This window comes from Myotis nattereri (assembly GCF_964212035.1).
Source record: "Myotis nattereri genome assembly, chromosome: 5".
Classification (NCBI taxonomy): Eukaryota; Metazoa; Chordata; class Mammalia; order Chiroptera; family Vespertilionidae; genus Myotis; species Myotis nattereri.
In genome coordinates, this window is record NC_138080.1 from 18,934,137 (window position 1) to 18,953,320 (window position 19,184).

General features: G+C 57.9%; 1 protein-coding gene across 4 annotated transcripts in view; it reads left to right on the top strand.

The window, feature by feature from the left end:
* Positions 1-17,107, top strand: part of PDE4C (phosphodiesterase 4C) — a gene marked incomplete at its 5' end in the record, with an annotated part of 28,633 nt that extends 11,526 nt beyond the window's left edge. Inside the window, 15 exons of one of the 4 annotated variants that reach the window (XM_081093174.1) lie at positions 771-1,003; positions 8,913-9,092; positions 9,482-9,518; positions 9,609-9,682; positions 9,824-9,876; positions 10,231-10,343; positions 10,423-10,516; positions 10,986-11,149; positions 11,342-11,440; positions 11,850-12,014; positions 12,098-12,197; positions 12,833-12,987; positions 14,764-14,886; positions 15,136-15,318; positions 15,840-17,107. In XM_081093174.1, coding sequence (XP_080949300.1) covers positions 771-1,003; positions 8,913-9,092; positions 9,482-9,518; positions 9,609-9,682; positions 9,824-9,876; positions 10,231-10,343; positions 10,423-10,516; positions 10,986-11,149; positions 11,342-11,440; positions 11,850-12,014; positions 12,098-12,197; positions 12,833-12,987; positions 14,764-14,886; positions 15,136-15,318; positions 15,840-16,238 — 2,172 coding nt within the window. In that variant the 3' untranslated portion in view covers positions 16,239-17,107. Of the gene's footprint in view, positions 1-770; positions 1,004-6,200; positions 6,347-8,912; positions 9,093-9,481; positions 9,519-9,608; positions 9,683-9,823; positions 9,877-10,207; positions 10,344-10,422; positions 10,517-10,985; positions 11,150-11,341; positions 11,441-11,849; positions 12,015-12,097; positions 12,198-12,832; positions 12,988-14,763; positions 14,887-15,135; positions 15,319-15,839 lie in introns of those variants that run through there. The other 3 variants (XM_081093176.1, XM_081093175.1, XM_081093177.1) reach the window with 3 other exon arrangements.
* Between the last annotated feature and the right edge of the window lie 2,077 nt (positions 17,108-19,184).

Consider the following 19,184-nt stretch of genomic DNA (forward strand, 5'->3'; position numbering starts at 1 on the left):
CCAGATCCCTACCCTGTGTGAGTGAGGAGTTTTCGGACTCCCAAGAGACCCCATGTGGGTCTGAATGGCTACGCTTACCTTCCTGAGCTTGGTGGATAGATGGCCATTTGTTACTACCTCTGAGGACCAGAGCCTTTGACTCTGCACCCAGACTCCTTTGCTACCGTCCCTGGGGAGGGTGGAGGACCCGCCGCTGTTCAGCCTTCAGCACCTCCTGGGCGGACGGCGCCCTAGTCCGGAGGTGTTCAGGAACCCCGGGCTCCCCGCACCCCCTGACTTCAGCACCAACAGGTCGAGGACAGCAACTCGCGGTCTCGCCCACCCTCAATCCACTACTACCTTCCTCCCTTTCAAATCCTAACGAAGGGACAGTGCCTTCACGCTGGGGGTCTCCCAAGGCCCCGTCTCTCTGCTCTCCATTCGGCAGCAACCGGGAGGACCATTTCTGGCTTCTCCGCTCCAAGTCCGTGTCTTACAGGAAAAAGACAGACCATTCTCGGCGCTGGGGGCGTCTCCCCAGCCCCTGTCTCCAACCCCCACGCCCAAGTTTCCCACCCCCGACGCCCCGCCCCGCCCTCCTTCAGCACCACCGGACACGGACAGCTCCTCGGTGCCCGCCCCGCCTTGAACCCCTGTTTACCACCGCTGCTGGCGCCGACAGCTCCTCGCCTCCACCCTCGCCCGCCCGGGCAGACCAGGGCGCAGACTCTGACAGTCCTCATTCCGGGACGGCTCCCTCCCCTCCTCTCCCTGCTCCGCTCCTCTGGCGCATGGAGACCCCGGGGGTACCAGAAGGGGCGCGGGCACCCAGGAACCGCGCTCTCGGCGGCCAAGGCTTAGCCAGATCCCCGAAGCACCTGTGGCGACAGCCGCGGCGTCCCATCCGTTTCCAGCAGCGATTCCACTCGGACCCCGACAAGTCCGCGGGCCGCAGCCAGCAGAACCGGGGTCGGCGGCTGGGGCTCCAGAAGTCAAGGTGCTCCTGGCCCACTTCCTTCCATAGGTGGTAGGTGGGCGGGGGCAGGGACCTCCCGAGCGTGGGGGAGGGGATCACGGGTCTGTGGGAGTTGGGAAGGGTCCTTGCTTGTCCAGGGGGCGGGGGTCTCTACTGTTTGTCTGAGGTCGGTCCTTTCGAGGAAAAAACTGTTCTTACATGGGGTGACGCTGGGGCATCATGATTGTTTATGGGGGGGGGGTGCCTGGGTGTGCCAGGTGTGGTTGCATCTCAGTGTGTGTGTGAATCTGAGCAATTGTGACCCTGTGTGTGCTCCGAGCTGCTGCGTGAGTGTGCACAGCCAGCTGCCTCTCTGTGGGTGACCAAGGGTGCTCGGTTGTATGCACGCCAGTTGTGTATCTGCCTCTGTGTCTTGCCCTTGTGGTCCTTGTGGGTATGTGGACCAGCGTGGCTGTCCTCGCTCTAACACAACTGAGGTCCTTTAGACCCTGGCGTGTCCTCGGATGTTTGTGGGGTGTAGCCACCTGGAGCATCTGAGAGGCCCAGGTTGGGCTGTCCTCAGCCCCGGGGGAGGAGCTTGCTCTGTGGCCTGCCTTGCCACCATCCCTCTCCCCTGTCGCTGGCCCCTGTCGCCAGAAGCAGGGGAAGCCTCTTGGGAGCCTGAGCACAGGATGTTTCTTCCCTTAAGAAAGGAGGGGGTGGAGAAGGGGGTGTTGAAGTGGGAAGGGCTGCTCCTCTTGTTTCCTATTAAAGGTGAGTGGGACGATAAGAGAGAGATGGAGAGAAACAGCAGGTGAAACAGGGGCTCGAGGGAGCCAGAGGTGGGAGTCTCAGCGGCTGGGCCAGGGCTGGAGGGCCCAGGAGCAAGGCCCAGGAGTCCCAGACCCTTCTTGAGTGGGAGGGGGAGATAGAGCAGGCCAGATCTAGAGTCCTGGGCTTGGTCAGGCTGGTCACCTTGGGGGAGTCATTTTCCTCTCTAGGTTGTCATTCTCCCACCATGGTCCATGGGCCTCTTAGGGTTACTGGCTGCTTGATCTACAAGCCTGGCCTAACTCCCCAGCCCCAAGGCATCTGGAGCAGCTGGGATTGGAGCGCTTGCCAGGTGACCCAGCAGCAGGTCCACTGCCCCCTTTTCCACTTCCCAGCCCTCAGCTCCTCCTGCCTCCCCCCTCCCAGTGACTCATAATTTTCCATCTTCAAGAAAGAACAAACAGAGACTGGATTTGGGCCCGTCTAGGGGGAGAGCCCACGTGGCTCCAAAAGGTTCTGGAATGGGTGTGTCCCTGTGAACATGCACTTACGAATCCTGTCCATGCATGTATGTGCTGACCTGGGGGAGGGGCTCAGCCCTTAGGTTCCAGGCCCGTCTGCTAGGTGCTCCCCAGAGAGTAGAGAATACTAATGAAAGGCAAATACACAGCTGTACTTCCTGTATTTTGTTGAGAACTCTGTGTGGGAGCTCTTCTCCCCACTGTCCCGGGTGGGTCACTTGGGGTCTGGGAGGGTCCTGGCATCTTGTTCAGCAAACATTTATTAGCTACCTACTGTGTGCCAGGGCCTGTACTTGGGACACAGCCACAGGCAAGCAGGTGCTCACAGGCTGATGGTGGAGACAGACTCGTACCAGCTGGAGAGAGAAGGCCTCTGACCCAGCTTTGGGGGGTAGGGTGTGAAGAGGGCCTGCTTGGAAGAGGTGGCATCTAAGCTTAACCTGAAGGTTGAAGAAAAATCAGCCAGAGGGCAGGGAAGGGTATACCAATTAGACAGAACAAATTGTGAAAAGCCTCAGACTCAGAAGGATCAGGTATATGAGGAACTGAATATAAATCAACTAAAGGCCGGGTGCACGAATTCGTGCACGGTTGGGGTCCGGCCAGCTCACCCTGATCAGGGCCAATTGGGCCAGGCTGGCCAGAGGGAGGGACTGTGGGTGGTTGGTGGGCCGGCCCCGCCCCCTGGTCACACTGCAGTTTGAACTCCCGGTGGGAGGGACAAATTGCATATTACCCTTTTATTATATGGGATGTGGTTGGAGAGTGGGAGGGGAGACTCCCTATTCATCTCCCAAGCATTAATTGAGAACCTACAGAGTGTTAGGCCCTGAGGGCATAGCTGGTAGCAAGGCAGACCTGGTCCTACCCTTGAGGGGCTGGTGGGCAAAGCAGAAACAAATCAAATAATCATGACAATAAGTGTGAAATTGTACTTGTGAGAGAAGGTGCTCTGAGAACATTTACCCAGCTGGTCAGGGAGGGCTTCCTGGAGGGGTGATCTGAAAGATGAAGAGTCAGCAGGGGAAAGTGTTGGGGCAAAGGCATGTGTGAGAATGAGCCTGGCTGATCCAAGGAGCAGCAAGGAGCGGGAGGAAGCCGCCACAGAGTGAACCAAGAGGAAGAGAGCGGGCCGAAACCGGTTTGGCTCAGTGGATAGAGCGTCAGCCTGTGGACTGAAAGGTCCCGGGTTCGATTCCGGTCAAGGGCATGTACCAGGGTTGCGGGCACATCCCCGGTGGGAGATGTGCAGGAGGCAGCTGATCGATGTTTCTCTCTCATCGATGTTTCTAACTCTCTGTCTCTCTCCCTTCCTCTCTGTAAAAAAATCAATGAAATATATTTAAAAAAAAAAAAAAAAGAGGAAGAGGGCGGGAGGCCAGCAGGGGTCAGGCATCACAGGGCCTCCAGGGAGGTGTGGATTCAGAGGAGAGGGCAATGAGGAGCCAGAGGGTCTGGAGCAGAGGAGGGTGAGATCAAACTCATGGGAGCATCTATACACGTGGCACCGCCCCTACTCTCTTCTCTCTGTCTAGACGCCATGGAGACTTGGGAAAGTCATGGCTCCTCTCCTGTTTGTCCTTAAATGGGCACAACAGCACCCACATCCTGTCTCCCTGGGGCCGCCTGGTGGCAGAAGAGAAAAGTGCCTGCCCTCTGCAGGAATGCTCAAACAGGGGGAATGGAGTGATGTGCTAAGGGCACCAGTGACTGCTGGGCACCTCCTCAGGTCATGCAGCACCCAGGGACAAAGTCAGGATGGGGGTCCCCGGGCCCATCCATCCTTCAGCCTCTGCCCTTTACCCGGCAGGGATTGGGGCCACCCAGGGTCAGGCAGGCCAGATTCCAACGCTGAGTTTCAGCGATGAGTCTCAGTTTCTCCATCCAAAAAGCTATTAATAACGCATTACTGCTAAAACTGTTAATGAAATATTTAAGGTTGAATCTATTAATGAACATTAATATTAAACTATCGATAAAACATTAATGAAGGCTGGGACTTCAGGGGGATGGAGCCCGTTAAGCACTGAGTGGGAGAGAGCGCCGGCTGGGTAGTCTATGTGGCCACGGAACACGCCGCTCTGTGCCTCAGTTTCCCCATCCCCCAAAGGAGCGTAACAGTCCTCATTTTCAAGAATTGCTCCGAAAAGCAAGTGATTTTTCGGTGCACAGCCCTTGGCTCAGAGCCGGGCAAGTAGGAAGTGCTATTTGTATTGATGTGTTTCGTCTTAACCTGCCATTTCAGGTCTGTGACTTTAGGGGAGGGACTGAATTCCTCTGTGCCTCAGTTTCCCCTTGGGGACACAAGACTATTGCAAGCCCCTCCCATGGAGTTGGGATGGTGTCAAGGCTCCTGGGAGGGATCCTGGCCCCAGAGTCTCCACCAGGCCGATCCTGGCAGCGTCTATCCCCTGGGGATCGGCTATAATTAGGTGCAGCCGCAGCAGCTACAGAGGGTATTTTTGTCTTGGGGACAGCAAGTCTGGTTCCCACCAGGTGTCTGCTTGTAGGGCCACAGATGGCAGGAGGGGGTTCTCGGACAGACCCTTCAGACTCCTTGTCCTCCTGGGCCCCAGCATGACCCCTCTCTGAACCTCCATTTTTCTCATCTGTACAATGAGGCCAATAGTGTGTTAGGAGGTCAGGAGAGGGTCAGGATCTCCCTGTGGTGCCTCAGGCTCCCTCCATTGAAGCCCTGATCACCCCAAGCTGTATCTCATATTTCCCTAGGTGTGCCAGAAATGTGGGTGCCCCACAACTACTGGTATAGTCCTCCCAGAGGCAAGGCCTAGACCAGGGGTCCTCAAACTATGGCTCGCGGGCCACATGCAAATACAAATATTGTATTTGTTCCCGTTTTGGTTTTTTACTTCAAAATAAGATATGTGCAGTGTGCATAGGAATTTGTTCATAGTTTTTTTTAAAACTATAGTCCGGCCCTCCAACGGTCCGAGGGACTGTGAACTGGCCCCCTGTTTAAAAAGTTTGAGGACCCCTGGTCTAGCCAGTGCGGGGGGGAGGTCCAGCCTCCCTGACCTCAGTGGCTTCTGCCTGTGATGTGGCATTTGGGGTCCTGCCTCCCAGTGTGACATGCTCTGGGATGTGGTTTCCTTTCCTGCAGTTCAGGGCAGGGCGACCAACCCCAGCACCTGGTATAGGCCCCTGAACTCTCCCAGACACCAGCGGTGAGGGCTCCCTTTCTCACTTCCCCCTAAGTCCTTCCTGGTGGGGGTGGGGGCGGGTCGCTGATGCTTCACAGAACAGGAGATCTGGCTGGAATGGAGAGCGGATGTTTGTCCAATGGAGACAGCAAGCGAGGGAAAAGGATCCAGAGACAGGGCCTGGGGTATGTCAGAGCAGGTGGGGGTCACGCGGGGACTTGTGGAGGGGAACTGGAGGAGGGGGAGCCTTTCCCAGCCCTCTGCCCTGCCGTGAGGTTTGTGTCTGTTTCCACCTTGTTGGGTTCCTCAGTTTCCTCACCTGGCAAAGGAGTAAGGCTTTGTTGCTGCTGGGCAGGCCCTTTGTGGCCCAGGCCTCAGTTTCTCCATCCGGAAAACGGGCAGAGTGGGACTGGAGTTTGTTGCTTCTGGGCAGCCCCTCAGCAAACTCCTGCCTCGATGCTCGGCTCATTGTGGGCGGTGCTTCCCTTTCTGGCTTCTCCATCTCACTCTTTCAGCCAAGTTATCCCAGACAGCTGCACTATTGCGAGACAGGTTGGCTGATGAAAGTAGAATAATATCCGGGTTCTAGGCCACAGAGGGTCGCCCCCAAGGGGGGGGGGTGGAGCAGAGAGTGGCACCCAGCTCCGTGCCTCAGTGTCCCCATTTGCCCGGTGGGAGCTGCCCAGGACGGACCCGGGGCGGGGCGGGGCGGGGCGGGGCGCGCGCTGTCCCCTCTCCGCGGCCCCGCCCCCGCGGCTGTCCTGAAAAGGTTCCGCGGGCCGCGCTCCGTCCTGCCTCCACGCCGCCGCGGCGATGCAGGGTCCCCCCGCGCCCGCCCCGGCCCCTGGGCCTGGCTCGCCCCGGGACCCCGCGCGCAGCTCCCCCGGGCTCTTCAGGAAGCTCCTGGTGAACCAGAGCATCCGCCTGCAGCGGCGCTTCACCGTGGCGCATCCTCTGTGGTGAGGGGACAGGAGAGCTGGAGGGTCCGCGGGAGCGCCAGGTGGAGGTGGGAGGACGCCGTCGGGGCGCGCGGGGGCCGGGGCCGGATCCCGGGCCGGGGCCTGGGCGCTCTGCCCCTCCTCGGTCTGTCTTCCCTGTCCTGTCTCGGTCTCCCTCCACGCGGGCTGCACAAGCCGGGTCCCCGCGGCTGTCCCTTCCCAGCCGGGTGGCCCAGAGCAGGACGAGCTGACGCTCACGTCTCCTCCTGACCCTCCCGCCTGGGCAGGCGGCCTGAGCGCCCCGGAGTGAGGGGAAGGGCGAGGGCCACCCCCTCCCCTTGGTCTGCGCTCCTCCTTCCGTCCGGGTGCCGGCCAAGAGGTGGCCTGGGGGCTTCCCAGGAAACTCTCCGTGTCCCCGAGGAAGACCCGGTTTTATGAGACGCCCACAGCCTAAGAGAGGCATTTCGCGTCCCAGACTGAGAGCGGATCCCCCAGCGCCACTCGGCCGTGTCCTCCGAGGACGTCGCCTCTCTGGGTTCGAATCCCGCCCCTTCAGGAAGCGACTGTGCGGTGCGGGCGAGGCTGGAGGCGGATGGGGCTTGTGGGCGCCGACCGCGTCTGGGCACCTCGCGGCTCAGGGGCTGGAGGTCCCGGTGTCAGCTGGCGGGGGCGGGCGGTCGCGGCCGTGGTCTCCGATGGCGCCACTGCAGCCCGGGAGGGGGGTCCCAGGTCCGGGAAAGCGCCCCCAGAGCACCCACCCGACGCCTGCTGAGGGTGGTGCTGCCTAGGGATCCGGAGAGAGCGCAGGGGCGTCGAGGGAGCGCCCTCGGGAGCCAGAAGGTGAGGCTAGGGGATGGCGGGTCCCTCCGAGGCCCTTGTGCCTCCGTTTACCTGTCTAACCCATGGACAGACTTGCGGCTTCCACTGTCGGGGCGACCTCGCCCCGCGCCGCCCGCGTCATGGAACCACAGCCTGACCCCGCCACTCCCAGCTAAGATTAGAGCAGAAAAAACCAAAACAAAAACTTCCCCGGCTGTGACCAGCCTTCCACCCCGAGCGCCGGCTCATTGGATTGCAGCCCCGCACCCTGTTGGCCGCCCCCCGCTACAGCCGCCCTAGCTATCCATGGGTGCGCGTCCCCAGGCCCCTGGGAGAGGCGAGGAGGGAGGGGGTGGCCACTCCCAGGCCTCCACTCCGAGCGCGGGTCTGTGTCTGCCGCCGGCAGTCCCCCCGGGCCCCCAGCCAGGCGGGTCAGTGTCTGGAAGCCCAGCCCTCCACGTGACGTCACGAGGCGGGAGCCCGGACGCACGCGCGGTAGCGGCTTCTCGTCTCCGCTGAAACCGAACTGGCGGAGAGCGGCCGGACAAAGCCAAGCGCTCCCGAATCCTCCGAGTGTGGCCGAACAGAGCCGAATGTTCCCGAACGCATCCGAACCTGCCCGAGCGCGGTCGGACGTAGCCAAGTCAGAAGGAACTCGCCCAGTTGGACCACGCCCAATAGAACTTACTCAAACCCGACCCCGCTGGACCGAATCCAGCCGAACCGGACAGAATCCTGCCGAATCCCGGACGGGTGACCTGGCGGGGGACCAGGTGGACACGGACCCTTGGCCAGAAGCCCCAAGTTGTGGGCGGCCCCCGGAGTCTACCTGTCTCCCGCCTGCGCTCTCAAAGCCCGTGACCTTCGGCAGCCCCTGTCCGTGGCTAACTCCCCATTCAGAACCTCCGTTCTTGCTCGCGTCCCCGCCCACTCTTTCTCTGACCTCTGACCCCAAGGAGGATGAGCACAGATTCTCCATTAACCAGTCAGGGTGTGGCGGGAGGGTGGGACCGGGCTGAAAGAGCGAGGGGGCAGGAATTGAAGATTGCTGGGAGCAAGGGGTGCTGCGGGGAGGAACGTGCTCCGGGAAGCGGGCATGGCCCCCAGCGGAAGCCTGGAGGTGGAAGCGTACAGGCAGAGCATTCGCGTGGAAATGAAGCAGGAGTAATAGATCTGGGGGGTAAAGGATGTGGGGGCGTGGTCGACTAGATTGGAGCGGGCCAAGTGGGCTGAGGGTGTGGGCTGGGGGAGGGGACAGGTGACCCAAACTGGCTGGGGCGGGGCCTCTCTCGCTGTGGGGACCCTGGGAACTGGCCTGATTTGGGCAAGATCTAGACCCCTCCAGAGAGGAGAGCCCAGATAGTCAGTTTCCAGTCTCTGTGACCTTACCACGCGACTTCTTAGTAATGTGGAAGCCCAGTTGTCATTCTCTGGTGCTCAGCTGTAACGACCTAAAAGCGCCCTCCGAGAAGACTCTACCCATGCCTATATTACAGACAGGATAGTCGATGTCCAGAGAAAGGCTGAGACCTACCCATGGTCACACAGACATTTGGGGCCAGATCTGAAGCTCACGTTCTGGAGCCTAGACTGGTCCCAGTGGGAAGGCTGGTGCCAGGTCCCTGAGGAGGGGTGTGACTGTGAGGCAGGTGGACGAACTGTATGCTACTCCTTCATGGCCCATCGTTTGGCTCCCGGGAGGATGTGAAAGGACAGGTTGGAGCTACCAAAGGCCATCCGGCTCTGACCATGCCTCATCTGTTTCCAGCTTTGACCTGGAAAATGCACTCTCACGTGGGAGAAGCGCCCAGGACCCTCAGGTCGGGCCTGGCCCTGGCCAGGTCACCCAACACAGCCAGCGGCGTGAGTCCTTCCTGTACCGCTCCGAGAGCGACTACGAACTCTTGCCTAAGGCCATGTCCCGGAACTCTTCTGTGGCCAGTGACCTGTGAGTCTGGGGCTGGTGGGATGACACCTACTCGTCTCTTCCTCCTTTTATCATTCCATTCAGCACACCTCCTTCAAGTGGCTTTTTGTGCTGGGTTTTGAAGTTTAAGTAGGAGTTTGTCAAGCAGCCACTTACTCAGTTGAACTTGCCTAGAATGATAAAATAATACCCCTGCTTCCCCCGGGACTCAGTTTCCTCATGTGTGAGGTTGGAGGGGCTTCCAGAGAAGAGCCAGGTAAGGGGAGCCCCGGGATTAATAGGGCACCAGAAGGAGGCGCTGTGAGGGAAGGATGAGCTCAGCTGAGGGCATAGTGTGGGCAAAAGCTCTTAGATGGGACCGCGCTGGACAGCTCCCTGGCCACCCTTTCTAATGTCCTCTCTCCCCACAGACATGGAGAAGACATGATTGTGACGCCCTTTGCCCAGGTGGGTGCCCACTCCTCCCCCTTCCTGCGTGAGGCAAGCAGGCGAAATCGATCCCCCCTTTTCCAATGCTGATCATCCCCCTCCCAACAGGTCCTGGCCAGTCTGCGGACTGTTCGGAGCAATGTTGCTGCGCTAGCCCACCTGCAAGGCCAAAGAGCAGCCAAGTACATAGGGAGTTGGGCAGGGGTGGGGCCTGGCAGAGGGGAGGGCAGGGCCGGGAGGAGGGGGCGGTGGCCCACAGGTGGGCTGGATGGGGTGGGACCATTTGGGTGAGGTAGGCCACCCCAGAGCGGACTGTACTGCAGGCAGACATCCACCGGGAACCCTCCACCTGGCTGTCAGCCCCCTCCTCCTCCAGGTAATTCTCCTGCTCCTACCCCTCCCTCACGCTATGGGACCGCTGCCAATTTCTTCTCCATGGTGACCTCCCCAGCCCATGGACCCTTAGGCTGTGCTCATTGTAACCCTCCAAAACACCCTCAGGGCTGGAGTCTACCAGGCCCAAATGACAGATGGGGAGGCTGAGGTCCAGAGAGGGGCGGAGACCTGCCCATGGTCACACAGCCACTGGGGACAGACCTGGAACTCAAATCCTGGGGTCTGGAGTGGCCCCACTGGGAAGGGCTGTAGGTTCTAGATGTAGACATGGAGTCATGAAGGGGTGGGGTCACCGAGTGGGGGTGGGGCAGGATCCTGATGGCTCAGCCCCCAGAGGACACTGGGCAGAAGCTGGCCTTGGAGACACTGGATGAGCTGGACTGGTGTCTGGATCAGCTGGAGACACTGCAGACCCGGCACTCGGTGGGGGAGATGGCCTCCAACAAGGTGAGGAGGGCCAGCGAGCGGAGATCATTGGCCGCCGCCCGCAGTGCCCCCTCATCACTGTCCTCACCTCCCCCGACAGTTCAAGCGGATGCTGACCCGGGAGTTGACTCACTTGTCTGAAACCAGCCGCTCGGGGAACCAGGTGTCAGAGTACATTTCCCAAACCTTCCTGGGTGAGCTGTGGTGGGCCACTGCCTGGGCGCCATACGGAGGTAGGAAGAAAGGAGAAAAGACCTTCATCAGGGGAAGGCAGAGCAGCCACCTGGGTGGAGGAAGGCCGGGCCCGCGGGAGGAGCAGAAGATCCAGGAGGAGGGGACATTAAAGCCAGGGTTGTGAAGCATGAGTAAAAGTTTTCCCAGAAGGAGATGGAGGAAACCAGATAGCTGGGTCTCCAGCTTGGGAGAGAGAAAGGACACTGAGCTGTTTGGGGGGAAACGCTGAGCCCCAGGCTCTCAGAAGAGGTTACTGAGATCAGCCACGAAAAGAGGGTAGATAGGGACTTTGCTCTGAGCTGACTGGGATTCAGGTAAAAAGGAAATAGGTTGATCCTGACACTTAGCAAAGTCTGGGACCTGAGATGAGGCAGGACAACCCTAGCAGGTGAATCGGCTTCTCTGAGTCCCACCCTCCCCTCCTTCCAGACCAACAGACCGAGGTGGAGTTACCCAAGGGAACCCCCAAGGAACCCTCGAGGCCCATGACCCAGATCAGCGGCCTGCAGGGGCTCCCCCACAGTGCCAGCCTCTCCACAGCCACCATCCCATGCTTTGGGGTCCAGACTGACCAGGAGGGGCAACTGGCCAAGGTGGGTTCCCAGCGAGAACGCTGAGACCTGGGTTAGGGTTCTGGCTCTACCTGGATGCCCTATTGTGAGCCTCAGTTGGCCCACCTGTATACTGGGCAAGTGGGGCTAAATGTAAGACCTGGGGGAGGGGCTCACAGGTTCAGAGTCTGGGGAAGTTGGGCCTGGGTCCAGCTCCAGTTCTTCACATTTTAGGAACTGGAAGACACCAACAAGTGGGGGCTTGATGTGTTCAAGGTGGCAGAGCTAAGTGGGAACCGGCCCCTCACAGCCATCATATTCAGCATCTTTCAGGTACCCCCATGACCTTGCCCACAATACCCCTGGATTTCTTTCAGCCCTATCGACCTCAAGAACTTAGGGGACACATATCCTTCAACTCCTTACCTTCCCTGAATGGAATCATTTGAGCAGGGCATTGAAGGATGAATAGGAGTTCACTAGGCTGAACAGGTCATTGCTGATAGTCAACAAGCCTCAGCCATGGACCCAGGCCTGAAGAGACCTAGTCTGGAGGGAACTGCTGTGGGGGTCAGAGATAGACCAGAGGGGAAGGTCAAGGACCAAGTGATTTCAGAATTGAGGGCATCCTGGAAGATGGGGCATGTGAGAGGTGGATAGAAGTTCAGAAGGAGAGGAGGTGTAGGAACAGTGTGTGCTGCCCCCTGGAGGAAGTCCTCACTGGGGGCCTGTGGTGAACCAGAAACGGGACCTGCTCAAGACGTTCCAGATCCCAGTGGACACACTTGCCACCTACCTGCTGACGCTGGAGGGTCACTACCACGCCGACGTGGCCTACCACAACAGCCTGCACGCCGCTGACGTGGCCCAGTCCACGCATGTGCTGCTGGCCATGCCCGCCCTGGAGGTATGGTCCTATAGACTGGCCGGGCAGGTGCAGGGCGCAGTGCAGAGAGCCGCCGCTCAGCGCTAATGCCCATGCCCGCTCAGGCTGTGTTCACAGACTTGGAAGTCCTGGCTGCCATCTTTGCAAGCGCCATCCATGATGTGGACCATCCTGGGGTCTCCAACCAGTTTCTCATTAACACCAGTGAGTTAGGGGTCCTGGTGACAGGCCTCCACCTGTCCATCATGTGATCCCCAGGGGTCCCAGCCCTGCTTTGAGCCGAGTCGGCCTGTTCACGAAATGGCTGTGCAATCTTCTCCTCCTTGGGTATTCAGGGCGGGTCCGGGTGCATAGGAGACACTCAATAAATGAGAGAATAACAAATGCGGCAGAGCTCATCAGAGCCCACCGAGATTTTGAAGGTTAGGGACCTTTGAGGTATCTGGAACACTCCGTCAATAAGCAATTATTGGGCACCTCTTGTATACACCCCAGGAGAGCCCTCTCACTCGAGGGTCCCAGAGCCTCATTGGATAAAGATTCAGTTGTTCATTCAATCAGCACTTAGTACACACTCTTTCCTGCCATGCCAAGTCCCCAAGGAGCCCCCAGTCTCGAGGAGGCAGAGCAGAACACAGATGCCCCCAGCCCCGTGGAGTCGGGCCTGGCCAGAGAGAGAGAGAGAGACACGGGGTCATAGAAGGCTTCCTGAGGAGGGGGCTTTAGGGTTGGGGCTTCAATGCCTGAGTAGGAGCTTGCCAAGAGTTCACCGAACCTGCCTTTGGGTGAGGCGGGTTGGTCGGGCGGACGGCGAGGCTCTCCACCTTCCTCCCGCACAGACTCGGAGCTGGCGCTGATGTACAATGACGCCTCCGTGCTGGAGAACCACCACCTGGCTGTGGGCTTCAAGCTGCTGCAGGCAGAGAACTGCAACGCCTTCCGGAACCTCAGCCCCAAGGAGTGGCTGAGTCTGCGCCGGATGGTCATTGACATAGTGAGGCCCCAGCCATGGGCGGGCGGGGCGGCCCCACCGTGGGGCCTGGGCGTGCCTCCACTCTGAGCCTGAGCTTCCTGGGCTATAAAATGGGGCAATGACCCTAAGGCCTGGGTGGGGTGACCAGGCCCTTGGTCCTGGCTGCGGTTCACGCATACGCGATATGGAAACCGAGCCTCTGGGGTTTCAGGTGTAACTGTTCTTGGCCTTTTAGTCTGTCCGTTTGGTGTTTTTCTGGTTGGAAGACACCAGTAAGTGTTGGAGTCTCGTGCCTCATTCAGTCACTTTATAAGCATTTGTTGAGCACCTGTTGTGATGGCCAAGACAGTTCTGGCCTTTCTGAGATTACAGTTTGTGAGAGAGACGGACACATGGGTGGGAGCGATGATGGGGACCCCGAAGCAGAGCTGTGATGGATGACTTGTAGGCAGAGCTGTGATGGGGCCATGCTCAAGGTCAGGTGGGGCTCCCCCAAGAGGAAACCCTGAGATTGGGGTCTGCAGGGCGGGGAGGGGAGGGGCTGGTGAGGAGTGTTGTCAGCAAAGAGAACAGCATGTGGGGAGGGCTCTGAGGAAACGCAGGCTCCCAGGGAAGAGAAACTAAACATTTGCTGAGACAGAGTTGGGGCCTTGGGTGGAAGGCACCATTTGGGGGCCACCTGGAGGTTTGGGAAGAAGATTTGAGACTTTTTTTTTAAAATATATTTTATTGATTTTTTACAGAGAGGAAGGGAGAGGGATAGAGAGTTAGAAACATCGATGAGAGAGAAACATCGACCAGCTGCCTCCTGCACACCTCCTACTGGGGATGTCCCGCAACCAAGGTACATGCCCTTGACCGGAATCGAACCTGGGACCTTTCAGTCCGCAGGCCTACACTCTATCCACTGAGCCAAACCGGTTTGGCAGATTTGAGACTTTTGTCTGATTCTCAGAGAAGCCCATGGGCTGGGTATTGGTTATTCCTGGACTGGGTTCATATGGATCCAGCAAAGTTTTTTTTTTAAAAAAAAATATATATTTTTATTGATTTCCGAGAGGAAGGGAGAGGGATAGAGAGATAGAAACATCAATGATGAGAGAGAGTCATTGATTGGCTGCCTCCTGCACGCCCCCTCCTGGGGACCGAGCCCGCAACCCGGGCATGTGCCCTTGACCGGAATCGAACCCAGGACCCTTCAGTCTGCAGGCCGAGGCTCTATCCACTGAGCCAAACCAGCCAGAGCCAGTGACGTTGATTTTTAAACAATTATGTTTGGGGCCAAACTTCCCTCCAAATTGCTAAAACAGCCCTCCCAGGCACACATGGTCATAGGGAGATTTGGGGAGCACCATGTCAGGTTCCTCCCAGCTTCAAGACCTCCTATGGCTCCCATGGCCCTCTGGGTAAGTCCCCCAGTCCTCCCGAGGCCCTCTCCGTTCCAGTCAACCTCACTTGCTCCAGCCATAAGTGCTTCCTCTATGTTCCCCAGCTCGTCCAACCCCAGGGCCTTTGCACGGGCCATGTCCTAGGCCGAGCCTCACTGCTGCCCTCAACCCCCACATTTAATCTTTAACATGTGGAATGCATCCCATGAGCCTAAAGACCTTAGCGGTGGAGCCCTTGCCTCAGCTCCTCTTGTGAGCTGGGTTTGCCGCCAATCTCATGACATCCCCCCATTTCATAGGTGAGGACGCAAACGCAGAGGGCTGAGGGGCTGAGGGGTGTGATGTCTGGGAGGAAAGGGTGGGTGGGAGCAATGCTCATACCTGTCATCCCCCCCTCACCTGCCCTCAGGTGCTGGCCACTGACATGTCCAAACACATGAACCTCCTGGCTGACCTCAAGACCATGGTGGAGACCAAGAAAGTGACGAGCCTGGGCGTCCTGCTGCTGGACAACTACTCGGACCGCATCCAGGTGAGTGGCTGGGCTGGCCCTGGGTTTCCACGCCTCTCATTTAGCTACACTCATGAAGCGTCGCCTGTGTGCCAGACTTGAAGACACGGAGGCAAAAAGGCTCACGTGGCTGTGCTTAGCCACTCCTCCCCAGCTCGGGCCTCCGTTTCCCCACCTGGAAGAGGGTGTGTCCATGGTACCGGCCTGGCCATGGGGTTAGCCGGGCCTGGGGTGGCCTGGCCCGAGCCCTCCCCAGCCTCGTCTCCTCAGGTCTTGCAGAACCTGGTGCACTGTGCGGACCTCAGCAACCCCACTAAGCCGCTGCCCCTGTACCGCCAGTGGACAGACCGAATCATGGCCGAGTTCTTCCAGCAGGGAGACCGCGAGCGGGAGTCGGGCCTGGACATCAGCCCCATGTGCGACAAGCACACAGCCTCGGTGGAGAAGTCCCAGGTCAGAGGGTGACCGGGTCAAGCTGGCAGGCATTGGGGCGGGGAGAGAAAGGAGTAGCTGAGCCGACCCCCTGAGTTCTGGCTGGACCCCTGGCTGGTCAGTGAGGGAGTGTGGCCCGAGGGTGTGGTCTGCCCGGGGCTGTGTGGGGTCAGGCGGGGATGCGTTCTCTCTGGGCTACTGGGAAACGGATCTGCACTCAAGGGGGTTGAAAATGTCTATTCTGAGTGATGTGGGGCCCCTGGAGGGGGGGTCTTAGTCTGGGGGCACATACACCTAGCCCTGAGGGGTCTGTGCTGGGTGGAAGGAAAGACTTAGGGGTTGGGGGAGCCCAGAAGGGGCAGGGGAGACTTTCGAAAAGAGGGCTTGTTTGAAGAAGGTTTTGAAGGATGAGTAGGCGTTAGGAAAGGGCATGCCCGGGAGAGAGAACAGCCTAGGCCTGGAGGCTTAACTGGGTCTGGGTTCCATGGTGCCTCACAGCACAGCCACCCCGCTCCCCCCCGCAACCCCTTATCACCCCCCAGGTGGGTTTCATTGACTACATCGCCCACCCACTGTGGGAGACCTGGGCTGACCTGGTACACCCAGATGCACAGGACCTGCTGGACACACTAGAGGACAACCGCGAGTGGTACCTGAGCAAGATCCCCCGCAGCCCCGTGGATCCCACCAGCCCTGAGCAGGGCGGCCTTGACAGATTCCAGTTTGAGCTGACTCTGGAGGAGGCAGAAGAGGAGGAGGAGGAGGAGGAGGAGGAGGAGAGAATGTTGGCCCAAGAGGCCTCAGAGTCACCTGACACTGACCTCCTGTCCCCCGAGGCCAGCTCAGACCCTGGGGCCTTATGCCTAGACAACCAGAGGACCGTGGGCAAACCCTGCATGGACCATGAGGGCAATGTAACGGCTGAGCCATCTGGCTCCTAATGGCCCTAATGAGTGGGTGGACTTTCCAGGAAGAGGTTCCAGATGACTCATGCCTTGCCTTCTCCACACATTGAGGGGGACAGACAGCCTTAGTTATAGGCAAGTGTCAGGATGGAAGCTGGCTGGGGTCCACTCTGACCCCGGGCTCTGCTGACCTCTCCTCCTCCAGCGTCAGCTCTGACGCTGGGGCTGGGTCAGGCCCAGCTTCGCCAGTGGTCACTCTTGAGCCACACCCATCACTTGCTCTTCCGTTCTTTATCCGATATTTATTGGGCACATACTGTGTGCCAGGCCTGCGCCTGCTCTGTGCCCCTGGGGCAGCCCTGTGCAACGGGGTGAGGAGTCAGCCCCAAGGAGATGCCCCCACAGGCGCCTCCCTTTCATCTGCTGGGGACCTTGAATGGGGAAAAGCTTTGTCCAGTCCCAACTCTGGTTCTGGAGCTCTGGAGGGGTGGTCAGGGGGCAGCAGAGAGAGGGCTCTGTGTGGGGACATCTCTGAAGATTGAAGTGGCCGGTTGCTGCTTGTGCATCAGTTATTGCTTTAAGTAGCTGTGATTTCTGTCTTCAGGTGCCTCTGGGTGCACCTGCTCTCTCTGACCTCAGGACCTCCTGCTGGCCACCCCCCCATTCGCCCTCTTATAGAACAGCCACAAAAGCACACAATTCCTGTCACCCCTGTATCTCCCAATTCTGAGGGTGCCCCAGACACCTCCTAGGGAGGCCTCCTGGGCCTCAGATTCCCCTCTATGGCCTGATCCTAGTATTTAGGTAAACTTTGGTTGAGAGGTAGTGTCTGTGAGCACCCTGAAATATCTTAGAAATCTGGGGCATTGAACGTTTCTCTGGAGTTAAATAAACCTTATTAACTTAAACTAGTATGTCTATTTCATGGATGGGGAAACTGAGGCACAGAGCAGTCCTGTGGCCTACTCTAGGCCACGCTGCTGGGTGCTGGACATTAGCTCGCGGCGCCCCCTGGCTGGCGGGAGGCGCGGCGAATTTGGGGGTCCTGTGCTCCTGGCTGGCCTCCCTCCCCTATGGCGTCTCGCTTGTTGGATCAGCCGAGGGCAGGGGCGGATAGGCCGCTCTGTGCTCGAGTGTCAGGTTCAGTTCCTGTCTCCGGAAGGCTCAGTCTTCCACCCTGGAACTTGCCTCCTTCCCAGCGTGCCTGAACATTTGTGTGTGACACAGATCCTCCCAGCATCCTCTGGCTTCCAGAACAGCTCCCTTCATTACTAAATCACTCCACTGATAATTCATCATCACAATCAATGATGAAATTCCACAGAGGGAAAATTAAACGTCATCTGGGTCATGAACTTGGTGAATTTGCTTCTGGATTTTTAAAAGGCAAAAATTTTTTAGGGAATGATTATTTGCAATTTTTCTCCCTGCCCCTTGACTTACAAGTAATGCATGCTCACCTTAGATAATTTGCAAATAATGGAAAGAATAAAATAAAGTTCAGTTATAACCTCATTCATAAACCACCTGTCTTCAGCATTTCACCTTATTTCCCTCTGGATTTTTCTTCACCCATTCATAAGAATACTAATATATTCCCCTTGAATTTGTGCTACAGGCATCCTTCTCGCCCCCCGTTACTGATTGCACTCTACCCACTCTGGCTTTCCACACCGAAGCACAGCCCCACCTCAGGGCCTTTGCACATGCTCTGCTCACCACCTGGAATGCTTCTTTTCTCCTTCATCCTCACCGTTGGGTCTCAGCTCAGCGACCTCTCCTCTGGGAGACCCTCCCTAACACCCCACTCCAGGCTGGCACTGGTGGAAGCTCTGGGGAATTCTTTGATTCATGTCCATCACTCCCTCCAGACCATGATCCGGATGCCTGGGCCGGGTCCACTGCGCCATCTTCAGTGTCCCCAAAATGGACTTTGACAACTTCAGCAAGTCCCTTAACCTCCTGAAGCCTTGGTCTTTTCATGGATAAAGTGGGCTCTTGGTGAGGGTCACATAATCGCAATAACAGGTAACATCTGAGGAAAGCATGTCCTGAGTTAGGCACTGAGATACATGCTGTTCAGGGTCCTTGCCTTGGTGGCCCACCCTAAACCCAAAGAGGAGGGTGGGAGAAAGTCTTTGGGGCCCTAACCGGTTTGGCTCAGTGGATAAAGCGTCGGCCTGAGGACTGAGGGGTCCCGGGTTCGATTCCGGTCAGGGGCATGTGCCTTGGTTGCGGGCACATCCCCGGTGGGAGGTGTGCAGGAGGCGGTCGATCGATGTTTCTCTTTGATCGATGTTTCTGACTCTCTATCCCTCTCCCTTCCTCTCTGTAAAAAAATCAATAAAATATATTAAAAAAAAAAAAAGAAAGTCTTTGGGGCCCCTTGGAACGTTTAGTTCTTGTGACCCCCCTAGGGCAGCGGTTCTCAACCTGTGGGTCTCGACCCCTCTTTCACAGGGGTCGCCTAAGACCATCCCGCATATCAGATATTTACATTACGATTCATAACAGTAGCAACATTACAGTTATGAAGTAGCAACGAAAATAATTTTATGGTTGGATCACAACATGAGGAACTGTATTTAAAGGGCCAGAAGGTTGAGAACCACTGCCCTAGGGTGACTCTCAGGGCCTTGGTTTGCCCTCTGTTAAGGGGAAAAAATTGCCTGCTCCACCTCCCTCCCAGAACTGGAGAGGAGCTGTCCCTTAATCTTGTTTAGTGAGTTCCAGCCTCGGGACGGTTCCCTCGCTCACCCTGTGGCCAATTCCTCCTCCTCCTCTAGGTTCCTGCTCAAATGTCACTTCTCCAGAGAGGTCTTCCCTAAACTCCCTGGTCAAAGTCACCCTCCTTCCACTCATTCACTCATTCATTCAGTCATTCATTCCTGCCATACCATCATAGGACACCTACTGTGGCACAGGTGTAGGTACTCTCAGAGCTCACAGGTGGCTAATGGATAAACACATCAACATCACCAT